This window comes from Prosopis cineraria, unplaced genomic scaffold (assembly GCF_029017545.1).
Source record: "Prosopis cineraria cultivar Desert tree isolate PC_DT_omini unplaced genomic scaffold, ASM2901754v1 PC2, whole genome shotgun sequence".
NCBI classification, from domain to species: domain Eukaryota; kingdom Viridiplantae; phylum Streptophyta; class Magnoliopsida; order Fabales; family Fabaceae; genus Prosopis; species Prosopis cineraria.
In genome coordinates this window covers 12,025,761-12,045,859 of record NW_026555333.1, presented here as the reverse complement: position 1 = coordinate 12,045,859, position 20,099 = coordinate 12,025,761, and the positions used below count along the sequence as shown (strand labels likewise).

At 35.1% G+C, this 20,099-nt stretch overlaps 2 protein-coding genes across 8 annotated transcripts; both read left to right on the top strand.

Moving 5' to 3' along the window:
• The first annotated feature begins 3,414 nt into the window (after positions 1 to 3,414).
• LOC129303033 (serine/arginine-rich splicing factor SR34A) lies at positions 3,415 to 8,004 on the top strand. 4 transcript variants are annotated; one of them, XM_054942031.1, is made up of 14 exons: positions 3,415 to 3,634; positions 4,581 to 4,653; positions 4,798 to 4,912; positions 5,259 to 5,324; positions 5,414 to 5,488; positions 5,566 to 5,671; positions 5,961 to 6,007; positions 6,118 to 6,175; positions 6,605 to 6,654; positions 6,739 to 6,795; positions 6,942 to 7,033; positions 7,120 to 7,188; positions 7,285 to 7,339; positions 7,669 to 8,004. In XM_054942031.1, exons 3-14 carry the CDS (start codon positions 4,826 to 4,828, stop codon positions 7,687 to 7,689), a joined length of 783 nt encoding a protein of 260 aa, XP_054798006.1. In that variant the 5' UTR covers positions 3,415 to 3,634; positions 4,581 to 4,653; positions 4,798 to 4,825; the 3' UTR covers positions 7,690 to 8,004. The 4 variants fall into 4 exon arrangements, with proteins under 4 accessions (XP_054798006.1, XP_054798007.1, XP_054798004.1 ...); XM_054942032.1 differs by having other exon boundaries at positions 4,389 to 4,653; positions 7,123 to 7,188; XM_054942029.1 differs by having other exon boundaries at positions 4,389 to 4,653.
• A 4,894-nt stretch (positions 8,005 to 12,898) lies between these two features.
• On the top strand, positions 12,899 to 18,221 carry LOC129303146 (polyadenylate-binding protein-interacting protein 12-like). Of its 4 annotated transcripts, none has more exons than XM_054942248.1 (12): positions 12,899 to 13,058; positions 13,163 to 13,219; positions 13,325 to 13,948; positions 14,187 to 14,297; positions 14,398 to 14,442; positions 14,536 to 14,608; positions 14,680 to 14,792; positions 14,935 to 14,994; positions 15,122 to 15,169; positions 15,259 to 15,327; positions 17,643 to 17,704; positions 17,817 to 18,221. In XM_054942248.1, exons 3-12 carry the CDS (start codon positions 13,379 to 13,381, stop codon positions 17,872 to 17,874), a joined length of 1,209 nt encoding a protein of 402 aa, XP_054798223.1. In that variant the 5' UTR covers positions 12,899 to 13,058; positions 13,163 to 13,219; positions 13,325 to 13,378; the 3' UTR covers positions 17,875 to 18,221. The 4 variants fall into 4 exon arrangements, with proteins under 4 accessions (XP_054798223.1, XP_054798226.1, XP_054798224.1 ...); XM_054942249.1 differs by having other exon boundaries at positions 12,903 to 13,058; positions 13,156 to 13,219; XM_054942250.1 differs by having other exon boundaries at positions 12,918 to 13,058; positions 13,174 to 13,219.
• The last annotated feature ends 1,878 nt before the right edge of the window (positions 18,222 to 20,099 follow it).

Below are 20,099 nucleotides of genomic sequence, written 5' to 3'. Positions count from 1 at the left end.
AAGTTCTATTAACTCTAAAGGTTTGATTTAAGTCTATTAATCTTGAATATGTGGTAATATGAAGCTACTTTATTGTTTTGGTGAAAGTTGGATCAAGCTCTAACTTGAGCATGCGGTTTTGAAGTGTGATTAGTTGAGATATTAAGTGTTATGTTGTAATAGAGTTAGGGGGAGGCTTGAAGGGATTACGTGAACAAATTGTAATCTTAACAAGCCTCTTTGTTGAGAATATGAGTAAGAAATGGGAGAATCGGGAGGTTATTAGTAGCTAATAGTACTTGTGTTAATTGAGAATTAAGATATAGTACTTGTTGATGTAGATTATAGTGTGGGGAGATTTGCCTTAATACAATAAGAGATTTAATACTATGAGTAACCCTTTTAGTAACAAAAAGGTTGAGGTAACTAGATAATTTACATTATTTATTACCTTGTATAAGTTATTCTTAAGTTGTTCTTGCATGATTTATTATGTATATATGTATGAATTTGTAAAAGTTAACTATTTTAGAAAATGAGTGGAGTATTGATTTGTAAAATGTCAAGTTTTTAAAGTAAGTAATAATATTCATTATATTAGTTTAGAAAGTGTTTTATGCATGGTCAAGTGGAGATATATAGTGAAATGTGGCATATTAGAGGGTGAGAGATCACCTTGGTAGAGTTAGTGAAAATTAAGTCCATATAACATTACTGGCACCTCGGGACACTAGGTGCAGTACTTACTCTCCTCAGTGCTCGAAAATGAGTGTGGTGTTAGAGACTTATTCTCTTTAGTACCTAAAAGAGTGTAGAGTTAGAGAACATATTCCTTAGCATTCATAGGATGCGGCGTAATTAGGGGAACTAGTAGTTCAAAAGTAGTTTAGGACACCTTGACCGGATAGTCCCACTATGGATGGTGAGCTTGGGGATCGTACATGTGGTTTGGTTCTGTAAAATAACATATCGATTCAGTTGAGAGTATTGGAAGATCGGATAGTTAGGGATCATGCATGTAACTTGTGGTGATTTTATATGGTGTAGTTATTTTATTCATTTTAATGCTTGTTTATAACTTGACATGTTAGTCAATAATGTAGATTATCTTAGTTATTAAAATTTTTATCTCCCCCTGTGGTTATCATTTTATAGGTTCTACCGTTGAGACTGAGCAAGAGAAAGAATTAGGCAAGGATTAGCAAATTTGCTACATCACGAATAGTAATGCCTAATTTTAATTTGAGTGGTGTACATAAACTTGTTATATGATATTATATATTGTCAATTAGAAATGTATATCATTTTGATTGGTTGCACTTGCTTCATACTATGTTATTATGTATTTTAACCCAATATTGTATATAATGTGAATATGTGACAATTTTTGTGGTGATGGGCTAAAATATTAATACAAGTGCAGGAAATATTTTATCTATATGGTGATAATGTATATGTAGTGTATTATATGACAATAAAGGTCAAATAGTGTATATGGTGTTGATTTTGTATTTTGGCCATATTAGATGAAATGGGCATTAAGTGGCTAAATATTGTGTTTGGTATGTTTTTGTATGTTTGAGTGTTCAATCAAGTGTATTTTAGTCCATTGGACTTGGTTCAAGTCTCGAAATGGGTTAATAGTATGAGTTTTGAGTTTTGGGTATTTTGATGTTTGAAAATCGCTTTAAAAACTGACTTTTACATCTGAATGTCTAAAATTCTCATACGGTGTCAGATCATACTGAAACTTATATTATTAGTTAGCTTATTTAATAAGCTTCATGTGGGCTCTTGAATCAATCAAATCGAACATCGGATGCAAAAATGACGCACATTCAAAATTCATCTAGAAAAGTTGTCATGACAGCATTGCTATCATGGACACGTGCATCGCGGCGCACGATATAGGTAGCAAACTTGCCTTTCCGTGCCACATGCCGCTGCGCATGGACCACAAGACGTGGCGCATGAACCAAAATACTCAAAAATAACATTTTTTGACCCTGTTTTGAAGTATTTTGCTTCATAAAACTTTTATATACTTTCAATACCTTTATAAATCATTAAGTTTGAGCTCAAATTATAAATTTGAAGGGTTTTTATGGGATCCTAAATTTTAAAAAATTAATTTTAAAAAATTATTAGTTTTAACTCTTATATAGATAATGTGAGTTACGTTTGTTTGTTGTGATTGTGTGATGAATTTTGGTAATGTCAAAGTGGACATTACACAATACCTCTCCTCTGCCTCAATTCGTAATGTGGATTCTTCCATGAGCAAACAACCACATAAAAGGACTTGATTTTCTCCATTATTAGCCATCTTCAAATCATTTTCGATATACTATCTGTATTCCTTCTTATACCTACAAATGGAAAAAAATAAGTAGATTTAAAAGCAAAACAATTATTGATATATAGTTTTAAAAAGTTTTTATTCTCTTTTCTCTCCTCACTGGGCGGGCAAGCATGGTCAAGTAAGTTGCTATATTTGGTTGGAACCATGAGTGAAACTTTTAGATATCATAATTACTACCATGATCTATATAATTTGAAACTTTCTCATCTTTATCCACAAGACCTTCCCACTCATTAACCAATTCAATAAGGAGAACATTCATATGACCAATTGTCAAACTAAAAGCTTATAGAGTTGCCGTTTTCAACTTCTTTCTCCATTTGTTTGTCCAAAAGTTTCACAAAAGTGATCAAGGCAGAGAAGAGTTGCATCTACTTGAGCCATTGAATAAGTGAGAAATTTCAAGACCTCCCAGAGTAAGCTGAATAGGATTCCAAAGTTGATCTTCAATTTGAGGATCTTTTTCACAAAAGGAAGATAATTTGCCCAATACATTAGTTACACCCCAGGTTTAGCAATAACTCAACGTGTTTGGAATATATCATCCAGGAGTTGCCTTAAATTTTTGTTCACTCGCCTCAGTTTTTTGTCACCGTGGCATGCAACAATCTCACCTCAATTCACCTTCTCAAGCTCTCACACAAGTTGTACAGCGTCCGAAACTTTTTAAAATCCCTAATTCAAAATTAGAATGGAAAATTAAGAATTAGAAGATAAAATTAATTACACATCGATAAAGAGGACATCAAGTTTTCAGTTATGCGTAGTAATTTATCCATGTGTATATTCCACACACGCAGTCTAACTTTTACATGTTAGTTTTTCCTTACGGCTAATTTATTTCATAAAACTTTAAAAACTAATATGATCACCGAAAAAAATATTAATGATTGAAATAATAAAAATTAAATTTAAAGAATTAAATTGATAATTTTTATGAAGGATTAAAATTTGTATTATGTTAAAAAAAAAAATCATATATTGTCCGGCCTCTTGGTCTTGCCGCAAAAAACTAAAAAGTTGTCGGGACTCATGGTCGCGTTGTGGCGTAGGATAAAAGGCGGCCAGACGTGGGGTAGGACATTTTTGGAGCAAAAGGCGTCGGGTAGGGCTTGGGAGGTGTTTGAAGCAAGTTGAGGCCCATATCGCGTACTGTGAAGGTTGAACCCTAGCGAGTGCCTAACCCTTGCTGCCTCTGCTTGGTCCTCTTCGGGAACGTTATCTTCCGCCGGAGTTCGCTACGGGGAGGAACGTGTTCGGTTCGTTGGCCAACTACTCAATCTTTCATCTTTGGTATAGCTTTCTTCTAGTTATTTCACTTCGTCCGTAATCTTGCGTCTTTGTCTGATTTTTTATGACCCATTGTCGCCTTAGGGTTAAGGGAATTGGCAGTTTCGAATTGTTATTCTCCTTTATAATTATTAACGTGGAATTTGTGTCCGAAAGATTGGTTATTGTTGGCAGTTGCTGAAGGCTGTGACTTTCATGTGGTAGTTCGTAGGCCTTAAAACTCGTTGTCAGTTCTTCGTTGCCTGCACCATATTTGAAGTGTGTTTTTGTTCAATAAAGAAAAAAGGCGACGGGTATATGGTCGCTTGTCCGAGCAACCTCCAAATAATCTGCTATATATTTGCATTTCTTCGAATTCGTAGAGGTTGAGCAATCTGGTTGCCTGTCATCTACAGAAATCTATGTTTTTGATATGGCTAAATCAAATGACATTCCTTTGTAATTTGTGGCTTTTGCGGAGCTGCAACAGATAATCAAAATCGGAATCTCCATGTAGATTTGGCTAATTGTTGACCTTAATAGCATGTGATGTGTTATATAAATGTATCAGTTAGGGACGCTAGAGAAAGAAATGCAGTCTTACTACTTCCCCGGACAATTCTGTTGCATTAACAAAGTCTAATCAAAGTAGGGGTTGTATTACCTTTTTCCGTGGGTTAATTTTTAAATGTTGTTAAAAGAGAGCTGAGTAAGGTAATTGCTTCAGTATATGTCAATATTACCTTATCCCATGACACCAATGCTTTGTTTATGTTAGATGACAAGCGCTTGGACCAATATGAGCTTTGCAATCAAACATAGGGATATAGAGAGGGAGTGGGAGATTCAGGGTGGAGTTTTGGTTATTTTTTTAAAAAATTGGAGATTCTTGCTCACTCTCAGAAGATCTATACCTGCTAATATTCTGGAAAGGATGGGGAGATCAAATTTTATTTCAATATTGTTATAGCTTTGGAGCATCTTTGGAGCAAATGAGCAATGGAGCTTGTGGAGCACGGCTCACCTCGAGGATTGCTCTCTTGGTTTGCTTCATAGTTTTGGATTCCTTTACATTTGTGTAATCATTAGAGTAATGATCATAATAAGTAGGCATTTCATTATCAGGCATGACTAAAGAAAGTGAGTTATATTCCCTTTGTTTATGAGTTTCCGATTCTTGCTTGTAGAGGAATTGGAGAAATTATTTTATCAGATATGAGTGGTCGCTTTTCTCGCACCATCTATGTTGGCAACCTGCCCTCAGATATAAGAGAGTCAGAAATTGAGGATCTATTCTACAAGGTTTGATGTGTATTTTCCTTGTATATAATTTGAGAGCATGTTCATTATATTCCTTTTATTTTATTTCTTCTCCAACTTGCTCATCAATTGGAAGTTGGAACGTATCTTAATGCTACTATAACTTGTGACTTGTTGATTTCTCTAGTAATTTCATGTAATTTTTTTCTTTCTTGCTCAGTGTTGTTTTAATTGAATGGGGTTGGGATTAATTTGCTTTGTGTAAATTGAGAATAAATTTATTTCCCTTTGATGGATCTGCAACCATTCTTGTTATTGTTATTATGTATAAATGTTTGTATGATAGCTGCACTAAAGTAGTTTTGTCAACATTGTATTCTTTCTACAGTATGGCCGTATATTGGATATTGAGTTGAAGATTCCACCTCGACCTCCATGTTATTGTTTTGTTGAGGTATCTGCCTTCCCTTGGCTCTTTTACTTTATTAACGGAATGTATATTTTAATCTTCATTTTCTTATCATCTTGTTGCTGGGTTGCTAGTTTGACAATGCTCGAGATGCAGAAGATGCAATTCGTGGTCGTGATGGCTACAATTTTGATGGTTGTCGGTTAAGGGTATTGAGCTGTTCCTATGCTTTCTCTTCCAGGTCAGTACTTTGCCTTGATGTGTTTCTCATCTATTTGTGTTCTAGGTGGAGCTTGCGCATGGTGGTAGGGGGCCATCATCAAGTGATCGGCGTGGTCATGGTGGCAGTGGTGGGAGCCGTTTTGGCATCTCACGTCATTCTGAATATCGAGGTGTGCCATGCTAATTTGTTATATACTTGTCATGCAATTTTCAAAAAAGAGCTGTCATTTGGGAGTTGCTGAAATAATATACCCCTTAATGCTTAACATTTTGAAATTATTGTCTCTGCATGTCATTTAGTATTTCAGTTTCAAAGAAATTGTTTGGCATGCATTTTCTTTGCCTTTTAATTTCATGTCTAACAGCAATTATACCTGTTTTTATATAAAACACTAAGTGGTGTAATGGTTGAAGGTCCTTCTTTGGAGTAAAAGTTTTCTGTTTTTTGTTTGATCACAGTTATTGTTCGTGGACTCCCATCATCTGCATCTTGGCAGGATTTAAAGGTATTTGCATTCTCAAACTTATCACTTGTCTTTTGGCAAGCAAACTCATCTGAAGTTAAAATTCAAATTTCTATCACCTTATTACCTATTTGTTGAACACCATTTTTCAGGATCATATGCGGAAAGCTGGTGATGTATGTTTTGCTGAGGTTTCACGTGATAGTGAAGGTACAACTTCATAGTAATTTGTGTTTGTACGATGTCATTCTCCACATTCCTTTTCCTTTCCTTGTTTGTCTCTTATTCTTGGCAGTCCCTGTTAGTTTGTTGGCAAAAGTGATTAGTATACTGGCTGGAGTAAATTTGTATGTGTGCTAATTCATTCTGCGACTATCTGGTCATTATAAAATGGTAGTTCATGAAACTTAAGATGCTGTTCAATGCTTTTTTAACAGCACAGTACAAAGTCCCTTCTTATGTCTCTGAATCTTAACAAAATGCCTGAATAGAAATCTAACTTTTTATGGTATGGCTTGTTTTTATATTGAGTTGTCATTGGTTTTTTTTTTTAGTTCTCTGTGTCATTCAAGTTCGTTATGATTCAATTCTATAATATGTGCTGTATATCTGACACTCTTAATGTTGTTTTTCTTGTAGGTACATTTGGCATTGTTGACTACACTAATTATGACGACATGAAATATGCTGTAAGTGAATGTATAATTAAATAGTATTTGGTTCAGTGCTGCCCTGAGTGCTGTTATTTGTCTTCCTAACCCTCTGCTTCACAGATTCGTAAACTTGATGACACTGAATTTAGAAATCCTTGGGCAAGAGCTTTTATTCGGGTAACATTTCTACTTATATATGAATGATTTCTCATTTGTTTATGGTGCTTGTGCATCCAAATTATCATGTAGCTTGTGTGATGTTTTCATTCATAGCTAGAATGAAGTTAAAACTTTTAACAGAAGCAATTGTCTTTTTTATGCAGGTGAAGAAATATGAGGCCAGTCCCGCAAGGAGCCGCAGTAGAAGCCGGAGCAGAAGCCCTGGAAGAAGCAGAAGTCCTAAAAGGATTAGAAGGTAAAGTTATCACATTTTGTTGTTCCTCACTATTGTGATACAGATGTTGATTGTCTTATTGTAATTTTTTCCTTTTTATCCTGCAGCAGGTCATTGGAGCGATCTGTTTCTAGGTCACCATCTAGGTCTAGATCAGCATCACCAATCAAATCTAGGTACAGTATACAATGCATACAAGTTATGGTTGTTACGTGTGGCGCCTTGTAAATCAAACTTTATGATGTGGTTGATCTATTCTTCTAATTATTTAGGCCTAGGTCACTGTCACGGTCTCGGTCTCGATCACAATCTGGATCACCACGCCAGGTATTTGAATATTTGTAGAATAGAGCGCACATGTTTATAATCTTTTATTCAAGTATGGAATGTGATGCAACTGTGGGGCTCATGTAAAAGATAAATCTGAATATGTGAATTTTGGCTTTCATAAGAGGATAGATCAGAGATGAAGCCTGCTATTTTCTAGGCCTCCTTTTCTGTTCTGAACTAATAGCTCACTGTTAGAGGGAATTCAAGACGATTGAATATGTTGGCCATGAATGTTAGTTGTTCATTGACGCTTTAGTTATTGCTTTTGCATGTATTTCATTATTTCAAACGTTTTTCTTATGAAGGGAGCATGTGACTTTTTGCAGGCTCGGTCAGCCAGTGGTTGATTAACTCACCGATGCAGCAGGATCATATCTAGTGCTAGTTATTTTGTTGCAATGCGGACCGAGGTTTAGATGATGCAGTTGGATTAAGTTGTTTTGTTGGAAATTAACGATGCACTCGAGTTTAGTCCCTTAAAAAAAAAGCACTGGAATTGTGTTGTGGTCAATTGTCATAGATCAGTTTGGCTGTTTGATGAGCATACAATCATTCTAGAGATTTATGTTTGCCTTATTTGAGACAATTGATGTACTAGTGTGGCTGTCAGATTCATGTTTACCTTGTTGGAGGGGTTATTTATGAACGATTGGCCTTCCCCCTTTCTGTTGTTGGAGGAAATTACTGTGAAATCTGAACGCACGGATATCTTCGGAAACGCTGAAAAGTAAGATTGACACCGTAATTGTTGAATAAAGAAAAATGAAACTGCGGCCAAGTATCAGTCTATCAATCCACTGGGGCCCTGCAAAGACGATCAGGTCACATATTCATAACCTTGAAAGCTTTTATGTAGCCTGCCCTTGAAATATAGTGCGGTGCTCTGCTCTTTGGGTTAGATTGTTCTGCTCCTCCTTCTCCCACCCCCTTTTTCTTCCCCCCTCAGATGAAGGATGTGTTGAATCTGGAGAGATGTTAATGTATGCACCAAAACTCAGGAAACATGTTTGTGGGGTCTATAGGATCTAGGCGGCTTGATGACTACTGTGGAGTGCGGAAATTTAACTGGTGAGAGTGATGCTGAGGGACGTATTAACTGGAGCTGATGAGCGGCTTTATGACTGCGGTGGATGGTAGCATGGCCCCCAACCATTTTGGGTGACTGAGATCGTGAGACCCAGCCACGGTCGCCTTTATTTGCGTTGTTTTACAGAATTTGTTCCCCCGCCCACCCACAACAGAAAGTGAAATGATTCATGGATGGCTCTTGCTTCTTATTTTATCAGAGGGGGCTTTTCTCCGCTAATCAAGAGAATACCGCAAATCTGAACCGTCCTATTTGATTTGATTATTTATATTTTATAATTTTTAGAAGTGCGACTTACTAATCTATATCATCGAAATCTTATCCAAATAGTTTAGACTCATGGTGGAGGCCTTGTAGGGTAGAAATCAAATCCTATTTTAACAACGCTTCCATGGCCATTTGCCTTCCAAATTTACATCTTCATCCTCCAATATTTAAAATAAAAATGAAGAGGCACATATTTTGACCTAAACACCTAGAGCAGTGCATGAGGAGAATCATGAGGTCAAATCAAATCTGGAACCAAAATTATCCCAACACTGCCTTGTCTGTTGTGTGCCTTTTAATTTCACGACAAGGGTCTAAATTGATGTCAGGTGAACAATGCATGCTTAAACCCATAAGGGAAAAAAGAAAAAAGTTGCCTGGAGTGCGTTGTACAGTTTGTAATATTTTGTCTTTTGTCTCGATTTTTTTATTATTCTTTATTCCATGTATGTCCATTCTAGTAAAATATGCAATTCTATTGCCTTGGAGATTATTAATTAATAAAATGAGGACACAGAGTTTGGTCAAAATACAAAGCAGACACGTTGGAGCGGATACAGATTCTTTCCACTTCCATTTCTATTTTCTTGCCACTACCTATATCAATTATGAATTTACATTTGAACTGCTAACTCTCTCTCTCTCTCTCTCTCTCTCTCTCTCTCTCTCGAGCGCGCGCGCGCGCGCGGGGGGTAAGAAGGTCTCATGCCTCGAAATCTCCGAGGGGTTTAGAAAAGGAGGAGAAATCCCTCCCCTTAACTTATTTGGTTAAATGAAAGTGAGGGGATTTGGAGAGATAATTAAAATATGTCCTATTTTCTCAACCTAAAAAAATGATGAAACATTAATTTTTTTCGTAATAAAATTATAACCCCCACACCTCTTAACAATACGAGTTTTGGGTCTGTACCATTTAAACCTATTGAATTGGTAATAATGGTTGTGTATTTATTCCAATACTTTGAATCCTCGACAAGCAGTCTATTTATTTATAATTATAATTTGTAAAGGTAAATGCATGATATATTTTGGATAGCAATTAGCAGGTGTTGGGGTCCACCACCGGAGGTCATGGCTGAGACATCACCAAGCAGCACCTAAAATCAGGTCGGTGGGCCCGTTTTATTATTTGGGCTTGTGCCCTCTCTGCTGTATCTCCTACATTAGAGTAGGAGATACAGCACCGGTGATTTCATTTGTTAGGGAAATGGGTTTGTGCGAGGTTGGTTTAATTATGGAAAGAGACAGAGACAACCATAAGAGGCCGTGTCCACAACAAGCCTCAGACGACTCGCAGAGCCCAACAAAAGCAGAGTTCGAGGACCACGTTGTACCTTAGCTCATCCCTTTCTCTAGCTTGGCTTAGGAGTTGGCTTTCCTCTCATGGGAAAACCCATTCTTCTCACTTTTGCTGAGGAAATGTGAAATCTGAATCGGCTCAATTTAATGTTTTTTTAAATTTTTCTAAAATAACAAATTATAGAAATTGTAAAAAATAATAATAAATCTGTTCACCCATTTAGTATTATATAACCTAACTAATTGGGGCTTGTTTTGAAAGATTATGTTTCAACGGAATTAATTGGTGGGGTGGAAAGAAGCATGATTTGATTTGAGATGATGGTTGGTATACAGTAAAAACAGAGGTCGATTACTAAATTAAAAAAAAAGTATAGAATCGATGTAAAAATAGTAAAATTCTAAAATACGTCCCCTCCTTCTCCTAGTAGATGAATTATGGGACATTATACGCTTTATGTTTGTTTTGTAGGTTAAATTAAAAAGATATATTTACATTGCTAGCGATATTTCATAGTCCTTAGACCATGCAGTTTATATTACGGGTTGAGATATGAGAGAACATTAATTTTGTTTTTGGCTTGAGGGAATACAAAATAATATAGGAAAATTCATGGTGTCATGTTGGTACTTGGTAGGTAGAGCAAGTGTGTGTTTATTTTTCAATTTACATCTAATAAAAGCACATTTAAAAATGCAACTATTTATTAAATTTAGTAAAAGCATATTTTAAAAACGGTTTAAATGTGTTTTTGAAAGTTACTCACGCAGAGGCCCCGAATCATTAACCAGCGTATCATTTTTCTGCGAACAAAAACTTAAATTGGGAACTGCTGCAGGAAGATCTTCAAACTATTAATGTGATTATTAATTTTTTGTGATTTTGTTGCCAATTTCTCCTACCAATGGCCTTTCCTTTTTCAGGAAATTGCTTCTAAAAGTTTATATTTCGCAAATTTTAATATAAAAACATTTTTAACAAAGAAATGACCAAAGTTATGGTTGAATTTTGAGAAAGTTTATCAAAATTTAACAAAGCTCTTGTTAGATTTGATAATATTTTTAAATTTTAAATATTTAAGTCCTTAGATGTGATATTGATCCCTTTATCAACGCGTTGGGGAGGCAGGGCGCATGATCGGTATTTAAATTACTGCCCCCTCGTGCAAAGCTTGTTAATAAAAAACAATGACCTGCCAATAAAGTGTCTACGATTTTCTATTAAATACTTCTTCCTCTCTAATCCTATTTATATAGTAAAGAGATGAGAATTTTTGTTTTATTTATAAGTTATATTTTTAATTTTTTTTGTTTATAATCAAAGGAACAACAAAAGACAAAGGATTACATTTTTAAATTTTTATCACACAATTTCCCCGGGAATAAAGTTAAAAACTTATGAGTAATACAAAAAATTTAAAACTTATTCAATTTTTAAATAAAATTAATGAATTTTAAAATCTCCTTTGACTGATAAAATATATTAGAAATAACTTAAAATAAAAAAATAATTATAATAATTATAATTATAATGACTTGTGATATTGAAATTTGGACCAACCCTCTTAGTTGAACCAGTAAATCATTAAATTAGTACATTGATAGATTTAATTATGATTAATTTAATTTAATTATGATTTAACTACTATTTTAACTATTAACTCTTCAATCTGTGCTTTTAATAACAAATCCAGTTTTTAATATCATAATAATGACTACATCTAAATTCAATGGTGACAGTATTTTTCTTTTTGGACAAATGGTGACGGTATTGGAAAGCCATCCTCAATTATATTCTTTATTAATAGTAATGGTCATGACTGTCTCCATCAACTGGCCATTTCACGTTTTAAAAACAGCATACTCCCTCCATTTAAAAATTTAAAATATTTTTTATTAAATTTTATTTTTCAGTAAAATAATTATTTATTATTAAACTAATCTCATTTTTTCATATTTATTAAATAAGGTGTTTTACTTCAAAAAAAATATAAAGTGATTTGTTCAATAAGATACTCTTGAAAAAAAGGTAATAATTATTCTTTAAAAAATTAAAAATATTTTATATTTTTGAATATTCAATCCCCTTAAAAATATCTTATATTTTTTAAACGAAATGAGTATAGATAAACATAAATTTTAAACAGGCATATACGAACTCGTAGTCACATAAATACAATTCTGCCTTAAATTATTTTATTGCCGATACAATAAATTCCCCAACATTTACTAATTTAATAATTGTTTTCTGTGGCTTCGAAAAACATAATAATTGTTTTCTGTTGGTAAAAAAAAAAAAAAGTTTTCATAAACAACGTGACAACCTAAAAAACCCTTGTGCAATATGCAGTCTTTGTCAAAATGAGCTTACGTTTGAACGTTTCCAAGTGGCAAGGGTAAAAAAACACCCATAGAAAATGGCTCAAGTTGCCCCGTTCGGTTCCCAGTTATATCCATACATTCATGACCATATATTTCATTTTTTGGCCAATCATTCATGGCCATGTTTAAATCTTAATTATACTTACCTTCATTTATTAAAAGAGTTTTATTTTAATTAACATAATCACAATTTTAACACACATATATAATTTCCATTTTTCGATCAAGCCTTTCTGACAAGTGTTAAGATTTAATACCTTCCAGGCTACCACAATCAGTATATCTAAGATTTTTTTTAAAAAAATAAAATTTAAAATATTAAAATCGGCCTTCCTGAAATGCACGCATGTAACTTCATTTAATACAAAATCCTGCGTTTTCATCATCATTAAATTAATGTATCTTAATTTTGAATGGATTCTACATGGATGATGTGTGGGTGTGTAATGAATGCATGTATGGTAAGTATGGGCATTTGCGGAAATTGTTGAAAGAATGGGTCGATGGAAATTGGGTCTTTTACTTGTTATTGCCTTTCGCTACGTTCATCGTCAAATAGGGACGTCCTGAGGAAGGTCCAAAAAGGCAGTGCAGCTGCAACGGACGATCCGAAGAATACCCTTTTCCTTTTTCTCTCTGCCCTCGCTCTCTAGAATAATCATCGTCTTCTTCACTAAACTAGTACGATAAAAACTTTTCCTTTATTTTACTCATTCCTCATCAATTTGCACGCCTTTTTTTGCATTTTGTATTACATATTTTTATTCGGTTTCTAAAGTGTGCAGACGATCTTCAGGATCAGTTTGATCTCGCGTCACTGTAAATCTTTTAGATAAGACCAGGTATGTCTTCCTTTTCGAAATTTGGGTTTTGGGTATTTGTCTGCGTTTCTGTTTTGACCCTACTTACTGATTCACTTGACGATGATTTTCTGATCAATTTTATAGGAGTTTTCGCCCAAAAAAAAAAAAATTTTATTTCCTGCAAGTATCTCTTCGGTTATGGCTGTTGCTGAGAATGTTGGGGCCATAATCGGCTCTTCCGGTGACAATTTGGAAAACCGTGTAGTATCCTCTGACTCAACTGTACCTAATGAACTGGAGAAATCGAAGCTCAAACCTGGTTCCATGGGAAATGGTATAGAAACTAATGTTCAGCCCGTCAATGGTGATCAGAATCTGAACGCTGTCTTCAGCAACAAAGACATCGTTTCGACTACCATATCAGTCCCCAATAACAACTATAAGGCTCAGATGGCTCAGATTCGAAATGGATTTGAAGAAAATGGGGTCCAGACTCAACAGATGGTGATGAACAATGGTGGCTATGGCATTAACCAGATTTCTAATGGGGTGAGAAATGGTGAAGACGACAATGGTGAAAGTTTCAAGCGGGATATGAGGGATTTGGCAGAACTATTATCGAAGTTGAACCCTATGGCTGAAGAATTTGTGCCCCCATCGCTTACTAAGAATCATGGGATCTTAGGTGGTGGTGGAGGATTTGGCTACACTAACAATTTTCTATTACAGGCTAACTATGGCAATGCCAATGGTCAAATTAACAGAAGGGTATGAATATTTCTCATTTGTTTTAGTTTATTTTCATAGCCAAACGAAGCAAATTTCTATTCCTGAGAGATTTTACTTTTAAGGTTAAATTAAGGATAAGTGTTTTCTTGAATTTGTTGAGTACTGTTCACAGTACTGCCCTACTTTTTCCCACTTCCCAGCATCATGTTACTGGCATACACATTTCATTTTTGCCTGAAAGTATCACTTTACTTGATATAATTGTAACTTGTTGCAGAGGAAGAACGGCTATAATCAGGGCAAGCGAAGAGTGAATCATAAAATGGATGTGGAAAAAAGAGAAGAGATGATAAGAAGGACTGTTTATGTGTCTGATATTGATCAGCAGGTACAGATCATATCTGGCTTTTGAATTCTGATTCCAACTAGCTTGCTCTGTTTTCTCTGTGCACTCATTTTTAGGATCATTTTTCTCTGATGGCATCTAGGTTACTGAAGAGCAGCTGGCAGCTCTCTTTCTTAACTGTGGCCAGGTATAAATGCTTCTGTTTAGCTTACTGTGTGTTTTTCTTCTTTTAAAATAATTGGCAACATTACTGAATTGACTCCTTTTGTCTGGGACAAAGGTTGTTGATTGTCGAGTATGTGGGGATCCAAATTCCATTCTTCGTTTTGCCTTCATTGAGTTCACAGATGAAGGTAACATCCCCAATTTGGTCGCTACATATGATGTAGACTTAGAATTTCATTGTATGGTGTTGTGCCTGCAGAAGGTGCTAGGGCTGCTTTGAATCTATCTGGCACTATGCTTGGATATTATCCAGTGAGAGTGCTGCCTTCAAAAACTGCCATTGCACCAGTTAATCCAACATTTTTGCCCAGGGTAATGGTTTTATCATTTCTTAGCATGTGTACTTCTATTATTCTATAGCACTTTTCTGATAGTCACTTGGGAGTATGATTGACCGGTGTGGGCTAATGGAGTTTTCCCTGTCTTGGCTTTCTAATGTTGCTATATTTCTCAGTCTGAAGATGAACGGGAGATGTGTTCAAGAACCATTTATTGCACAAATATTGACAAAAAGGTAGTTTTGGGTTTAGTCTTGGGATAGAATTTTGCAAAGGACTACTACTGGATCCCTTGATTGGTTCTTTTTGCATCAAATTCTTGGTCCATGACTTGCTTTTTTCTCTTCATTGTCCTTGGTGCAGGTTGCTCAGGCAGATGTCAAACACTTCTTTGAATCTCTCTGCGGAGAGGTTTGTAGCTTCTCATGGAAACAAGATAGCTTCTTTGTTTTTTAACTGACTTTTTTTATGAGACCTTTTCTATGATTTTGTTTATCTAGGTCCATCGCTTGAGGCTTCTTGGTGATTATCATCATTCAACTCGAATTGCGTTTGTTGAGTTCATGATGGTAATTGCTCGCCAACTCATGATCTTTATTGTTCAGCTGAATCAACTATGGTGCACTGAAGTCCTGTTATAAGTCTCTCGCTTCATGGCATTCTTATCCAAAAACATCAGATTTTTGTTGTTCATAGCTGTTCTGGTTTATACTACTGATATCAGCTCCCCGTCAGCCTCCCCATTTGAAAACAGAATAGGAAAACTATTCTTCTCACTTGTTTAAATTAACATCTCAATGTTCGCTAGATTGTTTCTTTTATTGCATCTTGCTGGTATTTGTTTTGTTTCTTTTCTTCTTCTTCTTCTTGTTTTTTTTCTTTGGGTAGTATTTTGGTGCCTCATGGGAAATATTAACTCTTCATTGACTATGAAAGAAGCTTCATGACAGCCCTTCTCTTTCCTGAAGAAGAGAAAACAGCCCAAATAAATCCTCATAGCACGGCATCTCGATGGCACAAATTATTATACTATGGATCTCTATAGTTCATTTGATGATCCAGTTTGATACATCACAAATACTGATATAAAAGATAGGACCACCAAGGTAGAAGGGTTGGAAGTTTTAGATTGCATAGTTTTTTTCTGACATAACCCTTAATGTGAGGGATTGCCTTAGAAATGATGAAAGTTCTTGCACTTGAGGAAGTTAAGGGTTGATGCTGGCTTAGCATGAATCAGGTTGCATATCCTCCTGGGCCAGGTGGCAGGGTGAGAGCAAGTGCCCAGAAGAAATTGTTGGGGGATCATTAGAGTAGGAGGGGTTGGACAGTGTTAAGAGTTGTTTGGGAGATTTCCTTGCTACTCCAATTTTTAAGGTTGTTTCTGTGCATTTTATTCTGTTTTTTTGTGTTCTTTCCCTATGCACCGCATTTCTTGAGTTATATCTAAGTAATATAGTGTCTTTCTTGAATTCTTTTGGGTTCCAAACATCTAACCTGAGTTCCTTAGTTGTGTTGCAGCCAAATGCCGTCATGTTTATTTGCTTGCATGTAATTTTATTTTCTAGTCGAACTATTATGAACCATGTTGATCAAGGAATATCATTTGGTTATTGGAGCCAATCTGTGAGCCTGAGTTCTGATGATAAGTTTTTCCTACAAACTAAAAATTGTTTGTTTGTTTGTTTTTTCTAACCTGATAAATCGTTCATTTTGCATCTGATTTCATGGAGTTTGACTACATGGTGATCACTGTAACCTGGGCATTGTATGGGAATTTATTTTTTTGATTACCTTGTTAATTACTTGCCATAAGGAGCAGATGGGAGAGAAACGTTAATAATGTGGAATGTGCTGGACATAGTGCGGCAGGCACATAAGGTGTAATGAGAACAACTTGAGGAGGAAGGTTGAGGCAGTTGATGGATTTTGATCTGATAACAAACCATGCCCTTCTAACTTGGAATCCAAATAGATGAATTCAGTTGTTGATGCTTGATGATTAATTAGTGTTAATATATAGTGCGTTTTAGTATGATGCCTTGGCAATGCTTTGTCCATTTGCAAATTTCTAGTAAGGTGGAAGTTTATTTTTGGCATTGAAAGCACAGTGAAAATTGGGCTTCGTTGATAATGTACAAATTCGAATTAAAGAATCTAGTGGTGATAACTCTTGGTTCAATTGCGTTATTTTGTATCCTTTTATGATTAACTGTTCTTGGTTTCAGCTTAATTTGAATTGGGTCTTCTAAAAAAGCTTACTTGAGCTTAATTTGAACTTAATGTAGTTCTTTATTTTTTATTCTATTTGTAGGGATTGATTTTCATAGAACTGAGATTTGCAATTCAAATATGCTTTTCCCTCCTACCCTAATATCATCTATATAACCGTGCCTTGATGGGGCCGATACTTACTCATGTGCTTTGAGCATTAAGTCATGTGCTTTGAGCATTACTAGAGCTTGCCTTTACTTGCTTGTACATTTGGGTTGTTTCAGTTTAACACATTTTGTTACAACGTCTTTTTATCCCCGATTTTTTTTTTTTAATAAAATTCAATATAGCTGTCACACATTAAGGTGTTTCTTGCGTTACTTAGCTTCAAATTTGGGTTTCTCATATTTAGCGATGCATTTGAAACATTGGTTTAGTTATATGCCTGTGGTCCTGGACTGGTTAAAATAGTAACATGAAATTTAGTAGTGCAAGGAGAATTCAGTTGGTTAAAATATCTTGAAATTTTAAAACCATAATGCTTTTTATTTATTAATGTGTGCTTATGTCTAAATTCATAATTATCCTCTTGGTTAATTTTGGGTTACTATAGTTTTGATTTTCCCCTTTCCTTTGTAGTTGTCTCAAGTTCTTTGCCTCAATATTGCAGGCTGAAAGTGCAATTGCAGCTCTGAACTGTAGTGGTGTAATTTTGGGATCGTTGCCTATAAGGTCAGATTGACATATTTCTCTTTGATTTCAACTGTTGTATTATTTTTTATTAAAAAAGAAAGAGAGAAAGCATCTTTTATTTTATCTCTGCAATTTTTTTTTTTTCATGCAGGGTAAGTCCATCGAAGACACCTGTCCGGTCACGCACACCTCGTCCTCATATGCACTGAGTCATCCTTAATGCTGGGGTTGATTGCTGCTGAGAGAAGTATTTACATCTATATATACGTAGAAAGAGATATATCCTAAGGGACTGCTGGTGTTCTGTTGATACTTTTGTCCTTGGAGTCTTGCAGTAAGGTATCTACCGTACCTTCGTGGGGTTATGGGTTATTTGTTTAGCTTGTAGAGTTGGACAGCACTTCGAGAATCTAGATGGATTAAGTTATGATGCACAATGTATTGAGCAATGGTTGGATGTTTCTAGCATCTGAAATTTCTTGTAAGAAACTTGGTAGCTGTAACAAACCTTTGGTCCTCCTGAGCTAAACTTTGTGCACATCGTTGTCTAAAAGAATTGCGTGGACATTTCTTTTGCTCTTCTATGCCACATTTGAAGCAGTGGCTTGCTCCCTATTTGCCCATAGCATAGCTTAACCTTTGGTGACTTGTGGTAATGTGGTATTGGTAATGGCTGCTTGTGAAATCTAGTTTTAATCGATCTAGTCTGCACAAGGTAAATGATCTGATCCTGATCTCTGTTTATTCTTTTTAGATCGAGTCAGCCTTAAAAATTTGTCCTATTTTGTACGACCCTATCACCAAACCATCGTCCTCATAAAAAATTTCTTAGTACATATTATATAGTATCAGTTAGCTATTGATTGAGCTGATCAAAACGTGGATGAGTGAGTGTCTCAGATGGTGGGAGGGGTTCCCCTGTTTCCATCTATAGTTATTGCATTGCCTCTCAGAACTTGTTTGCTTCACTAATGCGTTGGTACTCGTGTAGTGAAACTGGTTTTACTTAAAATGAGGAAGCCACCTCATTTGGATTTTGAATGAATAACATGCTTGGTATATATGTATCAGATCTCTGAAACTTGTTTGGATTAGTAAGATGCTGAATGGGGAAGATTCCTGCGTTGCTAGTACTGGGGTGGTATTATGGATTAATAGCGAATCCAAACGAAACGTTTTGGCTTTGGCATGTGCATGTCTAAATCAGGGGGAAAAGTACAGTTCTGGTTCTAAAAACACGGTATTGACACTTGGGGAAGCTTCATTTAGATGCTAAGCAACACTTTGCTGTCCTCGAGTCAATCTTATCCGAAATTAAAAGGAAATTGAATTGAAAGTTGATGAATGATGATGAGTTGACCTGCCGAGCGATTGATAAATTAGAGGACGCCACGAAATTCTGAATTTCTGGCATCTTACTGAATGTTAGGTCCAAATAAACGCGGTATAGTGTCTTCGAAAATATTAGTTTTTTTCTTGAAAGAAGTAACCTTTAATTTAACGGTTGAAGTGAGTCTGTGACGCAGATTTTTTTTTTTCCTTTAAACTTGACTAATTTATGGACTAAAGTGTACATTTGTTAATCATAAATCCAAAGATAATATTAGTGGAGAATATTGAAATGATAAAAGGAAAGAAGTGTTAGGATTATTTTAATGAAGAGAGCGGCGTACAAAGTCAACAAATTAAAGTCAAGGTTATATGATAAGGGATAGCCTTTGGGATTGGGTTTAGGGTGTAGAAGTGGACTTCCAATTGGTATAATTGGTATAGCCGTTAATTTGAATATTGTTTCATTCGCGCATTTGAACTAAAATTTTATGCAAAAGCTATTGAATAATTTTAGTCAGCTTAATCAAGATTGATTAATGCAATTTAAATCTCTTAAATTCATACAAGATATTGGTATGATACGTTAAAAGAATTGACAAGGATAAAAATGTTATCATTATATTTTGAGAGAATTACATTTAACTCCCACATAAAAAAAGTAATTATTATAATATTTATTGACAACTGAATTAAAGAGATTTACAATACAATCAATTATCAATCTCTTTAATTCAATTATTACAGAACCTTATAATAATTAAATTTTTTTATTTGAGACTTTAATGTATTTCTACTTTGTATTTTGAAAAATGTGATATAAGAAATAACAGAGTGGGAGAGGTGGAGGAGTTTAATATTTGAAAATGGAAGGTGAGGAAGCGTGTAGAGAGGGGACAGGTAGGTAGCAGGTTATGATCATCTGCCTCTAACATTTGTCGCTGTGCTATTAATATTGTTGTTATTATTATTGTTATTAATATTAAAAAAAATCGTTGAAAAAGTGAGTGAGTAATGAATCCAAATCTGACGTGGTTGCAGTGCTGCGCTTCGCATTCAAGTATTTGTAGCATCGCTACTCAACAAAATTACAGATTGAATAATA

Bases quoted from the DNA above. Each gene is read 5' to 3' on its own strand.
- LOC129303033 (XM_054942030.1), top strand. From the start codon at position 4,826: ATGAGTGGTCGCTTTTCTCGCACCATCTATGTTGGCAACCTGCCCTCA. The intron at 5,325-5,413 runs GTATCTGCCTTC...CTGGGTTGCTAG, and splicing joins CATGTTATTGTTTTGTTGAG to TTTGACAATGCTCGAGATGC. The intron at 7,340-7,668 runs GTATTTGAATAT...GACTTTTTGCAG, and splicing joins AATCTGGATCACCACGCCAG to GCTCGGTCAGCCAGTGGTTG.
- LOC129303146 (XM_054942248.1), top strand. From the start codon at position 13,379: ATGGCTGTTGCTGAGAATGTTGGGGCCATAATCGGCTCTTCCGGTGAC. The intron at 15,170-15,258 runs GTTTGTAGCTTC...TTGTTTATCTAG, and splicing joins TTGAATCTCTCTGCGGAGAG to GTCCATCGCTTGAGGCTTCT. The intron at 17,705-17,816 runs GTCAGATTGACA...TTTTTCATGCAG, and splicing joins TTGGGATCGTTGCCTATAAG to GGTAAGTCCATCGAAGACAC.